Source organism: Camelina sativa, chromosome 7 (assembly GCF_000633955.1).
Source record: "Camelina sativa cultivar DH55 chromosome 7, Cs, whole genome shotgun sequence".
Classification (NCBI taxonomy): domain Eukaryota; kingdom Viridiplantae; phylum Streptophyta; class Magnoliopsida; order Brassicales; family Brassicaceae; genus Camelina; species Camelina sativa.
In genome coordinates this window covers 915481-927037 of record NC_025691.1, presented here as the reverse complement: position 1 = coordinate 927037, position 11557 = coordinate 915481, and the positions used below count along the sequence as shown (strand labels likewise).

The following is an 11557-nucleotide window of genomic DNA, read 5'->3' as shown; positions in this document are numbered from 1 at the left end:
GTTAGAATAATAGAAAGAAAAAAAAATCAATGCTAGATTACAAAACTATAAAAAATTTAGTCTTTTGGTTAGTAAGTTTTAATATCACCAAGCTGAATATCACTAATTTAATATTTTTGTAAACTTTTAACCATTATTGCAAAGTATACTCACTAATTAAATATAATTGTCTTGATAATATATCCATTTCATTGTCTTTAAATAATAATTAATAAATGTCTTGTGCTGAGTAACGCTGACTCAATTACAGTAAAACCTCTATAAATTAATAATGTTGGGACTAAGACATTTTATTAATTTATAGTGATATTAATTTATTTATAAATTAATAATTATTATTTTATAGTGTAAATTAATAATTATTAATTTATAGATATATTTTTAATTGTTTATTTTTAAAAAATTATGAATTGGAACAACTATAGCAAAATAAGATTAAACTTTCGGATGTTATAAATTTTATGGTTTAGGAATTGAACTTGTAATATTTAGAAAGCACTATTTACAATAAATTACAAATATTATAGACAAATTGACTTATACACATGAGACACATAAATTCAAATCTATGAATAATAATATCAATTCTCCTATTTTAATAATCTGTCAAATTATCAAATTGTAAATGATGCATATCTAAAAATTAAAATTTAAATTTAATTATTTGTATGACATGTTATAAAATATTTTAGAGATATCATTATAGGTTGAAAATACAACATTACAATTGTTCTATAGAATTGAGCTTTAGGAGAAACATATACTATTATATCAGTATATATATATATATATATATAAATTTACATAATTATTAATTTATGATATTATTGGGACCATATTTTATAAGGAGATTTTGAAAAAATTATTATCTTATTATCTTATCGAATATTGTTAATTTTTACACTGGCCCAACTTGGGATCAGTAAAATTTATTAATTTATAATATTTATTAATTTATAGAGTATTAATTTATAGAGGTTTTACTGTATCATAAACCGGTACGGTTATATATGCGAACCGTTCCCCGATTCCACTGTCGGTTAACTTGGTTCTCCCCCAGTCCATGCAAATGACTTATTTGCCCTTCTTTCTCTAACCTCCGTACAACGGATTCAATGGGTGTTTATGTAATTACGTTAAAGAAGATCTCGTTTATATAGTTATGAGTTAGTTACAAAGATACAGTAGTTCCCACCAAAATCACTCAACCCAAATCGAGTAAGAAAAAGAAAAAGGAAGAGAGAAGATGATCATGAAGACGACGACGATGCAAATGCAATACGCTTTCTGGATTCTCTTGATCTTTTCCATCTCAATCGCTTCTTCCTCCACGGTTCCATCTCTTCAAGGTATAACTAATCAAACACGATTCTGTTTCCCGAGAAAGTTGAATCAAACAATGCTCCTCAATTCATTGCGTTTCTCGTTACGCCTCTATTGAATCTTTCTTTGATTCTCGTTCCGCCTCTATCAAAAAATTGAATCTTTCTCACACTCATGGAGTTTTCTTGTTCGTTTTTTTTGCTGCAGGTCCAGTGATCGGGATCAACTACGGTCGTTACGGCTCAAATGTTCCTCCACCAGAAGCCTTACCATCACTTGTCAACTCACTCTCAATCAAACACGTCAAAACCTTTGACTTAGATCCAAGAATCACCAAATCTTTCGCCAACACTGGGATCACTCTCTCCCTCTGCATCCCCAACGACAAGATCCCATCTCTATCCACCAATCTCTCCGAAGCCGAATCAATCATCAGAAACTTCATCTTGCCTTACCACAAGAACACAATCATCACATCAATCTCCGTCGGTAACGAAGTCTCTTTACTCCCGCAGTTCTCAACCAACCTTGTCTCAGCTATGGTCAACGTTCACAGATCACTCAAGAGATACAGATTACACAAGAAGATCAAAGTCTCCACAACACATTCCCTCGCGATTCTATCCAGAAGATTCCCTCCTTCGACCGCTAAGTTCCACAAATCGATCTCTGATTCGGTTGTGAAACCGCTCATAAGGTTTCTACAACGAACAGAGTCACCTCTCATGGTGAATGTGTACCCTTACCTAGCTTACAAGCAATCGTTCCGTTCGATTCCCCTCGACTTCGCTTTGTTTCAGCCGATGAACAGTCCCAAGCGACGGAGATACGTCGATCCGTACAGTGGAGTCGCATACACCAATCTGTTCGACATAATGTTGGATTCTGTTGACTCCGCCGTGAAATCCTTGGGATTAGCTAAAATTCCGGTGGTCGTATCGGAGATCGGGTGGCCGAAGAGTGGAGAACCGGGAGAAACAGCTGCGAGTTTGGAGAACGCTAGGGTTTTTAACCAGCGGCTGATTGAGCATCTGAGAAGGAGATGGAATAAGGTCCCTGTGTATATCTTTGCTCTGTTCGATGAAGATCAGAAAACTGGAGCCGCCGTGGAGAAACACTGGGGTTTGCTTTACGGCAACGGATCGAGGAAGTACGATGTGAAAATCTCGCCGCCGATTTGAAGTTTTGAACGGCGTTAGGAAGAAAACGAGATGATGGGCAAATTGGTCATTTTCGTGTATAGGCTTTTTGATTTTGTAATGGGCCTACGGCCTTATTGATCCACCGATTTTTTTCCGTAAATAAAAAATAATTGAAGATAATTGAGTCATGTTTTAATCTTACTTTGTCTGGATATGTCACATGCACTATGATAGATTCGTGGACTTTCGAGTCAGATCTCTTATATCTAAGAAACAAAGACATTTGTCTCGGAATAAATCGGTAATGCAAAAATTGTCATCATGTTCCGGAAAGTTGTCGTACATTTTAAAATTGGGCAGTGACGTTAGAAAGGTCAGGAAGTGACGCAGTACGTGTTGTTAAAAAACCCAATAACGCTGTGATTCTTTTTTGATGGCTATTTATCTCTTAGACCAATATGTTAAAGTCACATAATTTCCTGAGAAAGTATATTATATTATCTAACTAATGGTATATAAATTTTCTAGAAGGCAGGCTGCATTTTTTTGGATAAGCGGAGCATAAAATTGACTCATCAGTCATCACATATCTCCCACCAAAGACGCAAGTGACTGAGTGATCGGAGATATTTGCGGAGGAAAGAGCGGTAAAGGGAGTGGGTATAAAAACCGGTGGATCGTTCGGTGGTTGCATTATTCTGACCATGTGGGCCAACGTGCCGCACTTTGTCTCTGTATCGTCATTGAGGATGTTTCTCACTTCTCTCAATCACTTATGATTACTATATTTATTGATTTGTTACTTACTGATGAAATTATTTTGCTTTTGACTTGTTACAATTGAGACTGCTTGCTTCTTATATATATAACGCATAAAGCCAAGAACTGCCGTCCGATATGGCGATATCCACACTCTCTCACTCACATGGAGAGCCAAACACCAAGAACGTACCTCCACCTTACATTAACGATACCATGTGTCGTTTACGATATACACATTATACATAATGTATGTTTATATCAAAAAAATCAAAATATCGTGATGCACTGAACCGTTGGTATTTATGTCCATCACATGAGCACAAAAATTGATAAATTTGACAAAAATAAAGTAACAAAATTAAGTAGCTAGTTCTGTAAAGTGAGTGGTCAAGCAGAACGAGAAGAATGAAGTTTCATCTTACAACTAATCGATGGGTACTAAACATTAGATCCATATAAAGTAGGTGAGCTAGATCGATCATTACCTTTATATATCATCATCATTGATGTATATATATTAATTGTGAACAAGTTATATATAGGTAGTTATATCAATTCCGGTGAGTTAGTCTAGTGACATAATTGAGGTAAACATGTAACTCGTAGTCCTCATTACCTTTGTAAGCATGTATTTTGGAATTTGTTGTTTAATGCCTCAATCTAATAAGTACTATACAGTTGGAGGATTGCAAATTGTTTTCTTTGGTATAAAGATTCATTAGTGAAATGAACACTTTTATGTTATAAAACAAAATTAAAAAACTAGACTGTTAACAAAATTTCACTTTTGCTTTATGAAATTTCCAAAAGGAAAACAATAGTACAAATTACTTCTCTTTGACTTGAGTGTATGTAAACAAAACAACTAAACAAGTACAATTTTTAAAACGAATCTACTACAACCACTCGAGAGGAAAATATATCAATCTCGGGATCATCATTAATAAAATGACTAAATGGGTAGTTTGATATGAATCGATGATTGATGGATGGATAACAATGTTTTTTGCTTTTTGTTTATTTTGTTTTTGCTCCCATAGAGACTTTTTGGGAAGTCATAAATCATCGGTCAACTCAAACTCAAATTATCTAACACGCGCGAGACAAAAACCCGATACGTGACCCGACCAAGTCATAAGCGACCCGGAAACCCTGTTGCTGTATGTTTCCAATGATCGACAAACTCCCCATTGTTCCGGCGAACGCAAAACAGAACCGTCCTTGAGTGTTCACCGGGATCAGATAATTACTCGCCGGAAGCGAAACCTCTCCGCCTCCGAAATGAAACACAACCGTAGGAACCTTCACCGTCTTCATCCCCGAGAGATCGAAACACGTGTCGAACAGAGAATACGGCGGAGCACGTTTCAAACTCGTAGCTCCGAGACGAAACGCGTCTCTAAGCGCCACGTAAGCAGGTTGCGTCAGCCGAGTAACCGAGGTACCTGAATCGATGATGACTCCGCCACTTCCGGTGGCGTCGAGCTTGAACTGCGACTCCGAAACGCCACGAACGCGCGAACCGCCAACGCTGATTCCAAGAAGCTGCAAGTAGTAAAACGTGTCGAGTTTCGGGTTCGTCAGCAACGGCGTGAAAACGGAGGTTTTCGGAACGGCGTCGTCTCCGAAGACGATGGTTGACGGTGGTTTAGAAGAAGAACCGGAACTCGTCCGGTCAACCAAACAGTACGAGAATTTCCCGTTATAACGGCTTTTCGTCTGCGACGGAAACGATAACCCACCACGGCCCAAGCCCAACAGCCCAGCCGCACCAACGAACAAGCCTTCGTTATCGTGACCGCATCCTAGAGGAACGTGATCAACACGCGCTCCGTGAAACGCCAGCGTTTCGGTTGCGAAGTCTCCTTCTGTGAATGATCCGTCACCGTAGGATACTTGGTAGAGACAAGTCTTGCTTCGACGTGTGACACATTCAGACGAGTCGTCTAGTCTCCGGCAGAGGCGAGATCCACATGGGACGGTTGCGTACGTTTTGGATCTCTTCGGGTCAAAGATCGGGTCGGACTGGTTGTAACAAGCTTTGCAAGGAGAGCATTGGAGCCAAACGACGTCGCTCCCTGTGTCGAGCACCATGTAAACGTTAGTCGCCGGAGTTCCAACGCCTAACCGCATAAAATACTCTCCGCTTCCTTGCGAGAGACCGGAGATAACTGCGCCGCTAAATCCACCGGCGGAGCGTGGAGTTCTTCTCGTGGCATTACGTCCGGTTGATACGGCGGCGAGGCTGGATATGGATTCGACGCGGAGAGAGTCTCGTTGGAGACGGAGGTTGAAAAGATCCGTCGGAGACGCGTCGGAGAAGGAAAAGAGAGCATCGACGTGCGATAAATGGACAGAGAGAGAAGAAGTAGTGGACTCGGGTTGGGATTCACCGGCTAAGGATTCGGAGTCGGGCCATGAGAGGGTTGCAGCGGATGGGAGAGTGTTGACGACGAGAGTTTGGTAGTGGGAGGAGGAGGAGGAGGAAGAAGCAGAGCTGGTGGTGAAGAAGAAGAGAACGGAGAAGATGAGGGTATTTAGGACTTTTCGCTCCATCGGGAAAATGAAAAATGAGGATTTTAACTCTATAGTATAGTGTCACATGGATCTTCTTATATAGACTCTATACTCCAAAGTAGTAGTAGTACTGTGTATTATTATTATGAAGGCCAAATGAAGCTCGTGTGTGAAAGCACTTAGATTAACTTTTAGTTATGGCCTGACTTTGTTTTCGTTTTATCTTTATGTTTTTTCCTTTTTCTTTCCCGAGTAAAATCATCAGTATCAAATTATTGACTTTATTCCACATTTCCCTACTAACGAAGTAATAACGAAATCCGTTTAATTTTCGTTATTTCAAAGTGTTTTGTGCGAAAACGTGCAAAATGGTTCCATGGTCTAGTGGTCAGGACATTGGACTCTGAATCCAGTAACCCGAGTTCAAGTCTCGGTGGAACCTTATTTCTGTTGTTTCTAATTTTCCATTTTACACTTTTTATTATTATTGTTGAGAAGTTAGCCCAATGGTGTTTTAGGAATATAATGGCCTAAAAGGCCCAACCACAAAAGTCTAAAAGGGCCTCATTTGAGTAGTGCCAATAAGAATTTGATAACAATGCGAGCTCCTTGACATCTTCCCTTGTTGTGGCCCATGTCTTGTAAATATGGACTACCGGAAAACAGTTCGATAATTTTAGTTTAGTTAGAACTTAGGAGATTGATTATGTGGGAAGAATACATAAAAACTATGAAGATCAAATTACCGGATTTGTATATCTTGAAGGAGTATTTTATAAAAGAGTTAACCACACACACATTAAGTTTACTTTTCTTGTTTTTTGCCTAAATGTAGCATCAAACATTAACAAAAGTCTTCACAAAAATTGAGGGAAGCGCCATTATTCCAATTGTAAAAACCAATTGTGGTATTTTAGTCACATTTCTTCAATTTTAAAAGTCAGTTCGAAAATTTTTAAAATTTATTTCCTCAACGACCTAATAGAATAACTACGAAGCTTGAAACCGTGTTGTAGGAGAAGTAGGTGTCTCGCATGCTCAATAATTGAAAATAATTTTTGGCCAGGACTTTGATATTAAAACTCTTCAGAAATGATAAAGTGAGGAGGACATGAGATAGTATATAGTTAATGAACAAATGAGAATGGGAGCATGAATGAACACCTATCTACTAATCTAGTCTAGTTTATAATTTAATTCATTCATTACACCTAAATTAAATTGACTCCATTTCTCATTGTCATCTCTCAGTATTCAGTAATTTCGGTTCCTCGGAAGTCCATATATAGCCTAGAAACTCTCTCCTCCTCACTCGGTCCCTACCCTCTTTCAATAATTTTCATTCTTTAAGCTCATTGAGATATTCTAAATTTACATTTTCTAGTTAATATATGTTGGAATATGTTCTAGTTCGACATTTATTGTTAAGAGTGTTACTTGCTCAAGTGTTAATTTTCAGCAGTACCATTTAAAAAAAAAATAAAAAATAATCTAAACGTCTGAGTAAGGAGGACTTATTATCGAGAACCAGAAGGTTAATGCAGGGACAAATAATGGGGGAGGAAGAGAAATTGAGGCCCATCTTCGCAGTCTGATCAAGAAGAAGATCATGTGATATACTGTATCTATCTTTATGGTCCCCTCTTCTCTTATATGATTATTATTCACCTTTTTCACATCAATCTAAAACTGAATTTATTATATCACTCACTCACTCACTCACGGATTCATCCAAAGCCACACATAAATTTTACAGCGTTATAATTAATTTCAGAATCAAAGATATACATATATATGTTCATGTTTTTGTCTTTTGGCTGTTCTTTACTTTTCATTTATAATGATAAGTTGATAACATCAAATCCATTTGTCGAAATTGTGATGTAACTTTTACATTTGATTAGCCGAATAAGAAAATGAGAACAATAGATATATATATTGGGGAATCCTTTGAGTCATATATACCCCAACTACTTTAAGCCTATTTAATAAAAGAGAACAATAATGGATGAAAACACAAAATCTCACCTAAGTTAGTCCTATATTGGTCAGAGGAACAATGTTTTGGATTTTATAACTACGGGATTTGAATGGGGTGCCATGCAGAATATGTATTAATGTTTTACAATGTTCCGCGAAATTTATACAACTAAGAAAATCACAAATTGTCTCCATATATGTTATAAGAAAAAAAATATATGTTTTTATAAAGAGAAAATTAAAAACTATGGAGTTTTTTTTATTATTTTATTATTTTAGAAAAAGAGATTAAATAAGAAAACATGGGTAAATGGATTTCAAAAAGATTCTCACCCAGATGGGAGCTTGACCTAACGGTTTAAGTGGGAGTGAAGTAGGTCGAAAGCGACCCTTTGAGAGTGTACGGACGATTTTATTTTAATTCCCAAACTACCCCTTTAATAATAATAATAATTGACAAATCTGCGTGACTCCACTTCAGGTTTGGGAGAAAGTAGCCAAAGAGAGTGCGAATGATATGATTACTACACCATTTGATTTCTCTCTTCTTCTTTTTTCTTCTTCTATTATGTGTGTAATGCTGCTAACTCCCACTTTTTCATATTTGGAAAGTTTGTATTTTTCAATTTTTATATCCCTTTGGCCTTCGGTGATCAAAAACACAAAACCTTGTTTTAATCTTTTTTTTTTTTGCGTATTACATGTACAATATCAGATATGAGAGCCAGTCGAACATAAAACAACATTGATATTAGTATCATCATTAGATCTTGGACCAATAGATAATAACGTATGAAATTCTACAAAACCTATGTCCTTAACATTATGGATGTAATTTCAATGAGTTTATATTTGACCAACTTCTAACTGGGTGAACTAACCGTATCTAAATATATATTCGAAGTTACAATACCATTGTATACGTACCTTCCTAATCCTAGTTAGAAAAGTAATGATCATAAGTTCCAAATACATTGTAATCATACGGAGTAAAAGAAAGACATAAAAAAACAAAAAAAAAACGTTATCATTTAGTCCAACTAACAACACTAAATATATATATTGTTAAGTATATATATACGCACATGTGTTTACAATTATGTAAATAAGTCACACTCACACAACATATATAAAAACTAAAATCTGAATAGTGAAACACCGATATCATTAATACAAAGCACTAAATTATGAGTAATTGTTTTTGTTTATACGAAAAAACAGATTATTATGAAACCATCTTTAACAGTTGATAATATACGCTCTTTTTTTCCATGTAATGTTTTCAATATTTCATCAAAAAAAAGAAATTATTTCCAAGTTACGTATGGTAACAAGGAAGAATCTGATTTCTTACCCTAATCGAATCAACGGACCCGATGCATACGCATCAAGAGCTTTTAATTTGTAGATTAACATTATTGACGACAGAGATAATTAATCATACTTAAATTAATTAGAATTACTTATATCATTAGCGAACTTAGAGTTTTAAGACACTACCAGCTTACCCTTTAGAGGAGGGAAGAGTCGTTTCTATGATTTTAGCACAGCTTAAAATTTAAGTTTTTTTAAAAGAACTCAGTCTTCTTCGATCGAAATAATAGTACTCCACAGAGATACTTGAAAACCATCATATTAATAAATATATAATACAACATGATTACATGAGTGCGGAATAATAATCTATGTTTTTACATTTGTTTATTGTCTAACAAGACCTATGCTACAAATTATTAATACAGTCACCCCTAAAATGCTCTTGTTTATATTAGGAGGCTCCACCCAAAAGCAAAAGAAAGAAATATACATAAATAAGTTTCTGTATATATTTAAACTCTACAAATCTCTGATATTACCCTATTTTTATACTCGCAATAACAATAATGGAAGACAGGGAAGATATATGGTGTACGGTCAAATAGTGAATTTGTACAGAATAATTTTTAAAATAAGTATAGCTTGTAGAAAGTTAAATTATCGCAAGGCTGAAGATATATACGCGTTGGAATCAAATCTTTAATTATTTCTTGACTGGGTTGTCATCTTGAGCCAGCCAGTGATTTAGTTCTCAAATCAAGAACAATAACATTATAAGATAGGACCACATTGTGATATAGAATTATAATCTTATAGAAAGATAGAACCATGAATATGATGGTATTTTTCTACAGCTTTTCGTTCTCTTTTTTACGATATATATAACCAAAGAGTACCGTTGATTAGTCAATACGTGCAAATATAAAATTTACGAATATTCCTTTATTCTAGTTTAATGACGTGGCGACTATGACTAAACAGGTGATTAACTATATTATCAAATATATATCAATGGAATATAACAGTGATTAAGAAGAATAAACAAACAATTTAAAAAGATTTCATGTAATGGATTCCACTACACCACTAATCAAGTATTTTAAACAAGAAAATAATAAACAAATGTATAGTTATTTATTCTAATCCATGGGTTGATATTCACTTTGAATGATATGATGTTCGGATGTTCCTAATCCTATTTATTTAATTTTGTTCTTTGAACCTTTTTGTGTTTAAATACTTCCAACTTGAGAGAATATCCGTAAGCAGCTAATTAATAAATTAGTCACTGACTTAGAAAAGATATACAAATTTTTCACCCAAAAACAAAAAAAAATTGACGATAAAATTTGGCATGAAAATCCATGCATGGTCAGGATAAGAATCTTTGTGAAAATTATTTGATTCCGTTAAAAATCTTCTTATTATGGTAATCTCATCCTCTTCTTGCCTTTTCTAGAAATTATGTTTCTACTCTTTAATTATTTGGTGATGAAATTCGATTCTTATTTCAAATCTCTCCTCTCTGCTTTGCAAAGGATTTGTCCGTACAGTCGTTTTGCACTGTTTAAGAAAAGTTATTTAGAAAGATAGAATTGAATCAATTGATAATTACTTTACCCTCCTCAAGATTCAATGGTTTATGTTAAAACTAGTTTAAGAGAAGTGAGACTGATACGAATCCGATTTGTAACGCGTTCACATATTTTTAATCAACGATGCGTAATAATATATTGTAATAGCTAGTGTTTCGTGATGCAAAAATACACTAGTATTTCGCGATGCCTTGTGTTATTTTATTTAGCTAGAGAAACTCTACACTATAATTTTGAGTGGTATGACATATATATATATACAAGAACAATGTAAATTATGCATAAATCAGAAACTCAATAATACTTTTGTGATTCTTTTAGCGTCTGTAAATGAAGAAAAATGGGTAGGACAAGTCAGCATTAGACACGTGTCATTCATGAATACGACATAACAGCGGGGCAATTTCTCTAACTCTGACGTGTCCGTATGTGGGGACCACTTTCTCGACACTTCGGCATGGCTTCTCTTCTTTTTTCTTCACTCTTTTCCTCCACTCTCATTTGAACCGCGCGTGTCTTCTATTCTATCTCTCTCTCTCTCTCATTAGTCATTCCCCGGCTGATTTGTATTTAACGTTACAAATTATCATGCTCTCTATGAAAATCCGTAATCATAATTTTTTATCGTTTTCATATAGTTTCGGTATTTTAATTTACTGTGTGAGAGCTTTATTATATAAGGCGCGTGAAAGAAGAAGAAGAAGAAAGAAAAGAAAAAGAGAGTAGAAAGATGAACACGCGCTTGAAGCTTGACTCTGGGGGCACGTGCTAACATAACTCACACGGCTCCCAAGACGCTCGTCCCATAAAGAGAAGTCATGGCTGTGGCCTGTGGCCTTGTGCGAGTGTGGGTCTAGCCATTGCTGTGGGGTCCTCTCCTAATTACCATCAATGGCACATTGTGTAATTTGACTCCATCCC

General features: G+C 35.5%; 2 protein-coding genes and 1 non-coding gene across 4 annotated transcripts; 2 read left to right on the top strand and 1 right to left on the bottom strand.

Annotated features, from left to right (window-relative positions):
• LOC104699702 (glucan endo-1,3-beta-glucosidase 12-like) lies at positions 1153-2618 on the top strand. 2 transcript variants are annotated; one of them, XM_010415041.2, is made up of 2 exons: positions 1153-1349; positions 1531-2618. In XM_010415041.2, the coding sequence occupies exons 1-2, from the start codon at positions 1247-1249 to the stop codon at positions 2502-2504; spliced, it is 1077 nt and encodes a 358-aa protein (XP_010413343.1). In that variant the 5' UTR covers positions 1153-1246; the 3' UTR covers positions 2505-2618. The 2 variants fall into 2 exon arrangements, with proteins under 2 accessions (XP_010413343.1, XP_019082787.1); XM_019227242.1 differs by having other exon boundaries at positions 1153-1368; positions 1496-2618.
• Positions 3996-5905, bottom strand: LOC104699700 (aspartyl protease family protein 2-like). Its single transcript, XM_010415040.2, has one exon. The coding sequence runs from the start codon at positions 5781-5783 to the stop codon at positions 4317-4319; it is 1467 nt and encodes a 488-aa protein (XP_010413342.1). The 5' UTR covers positions 5784-5905; the 3' UTR covers positions 3996-4316.
• TRNAQ-CUG lies at positions 6115-6186 on the top strand. The gene has a single exon. It is a non-coding gene; the product is annotated as a tRNA-Gln (tRNA).

Excerpts from the sequence above, each read along its gene's own strand:
- LOC104699702 (XM_019227242.1), top strand. The coding sequence starts at position 1,247 with ATGATCATGAAGACGACGACGATGCAAATGCAATACGCTTTCTGGATT. Across the intron at positions 1,369-1,495 it reads GGTATAACTAATCAAACACG|TCATGGAGTTTTCTTGTTCG; the intron begins ATTCTGTTTCCC and ends TCTTTCTCACAC.
- LOC104699700 (XM_010415040.2), bottom strand. The coding sequence starts at position 5,783 with ATGGAGCGAAAAGTCCTAAATACCCTCATCTTCTCCGTTCTCTTCTTC.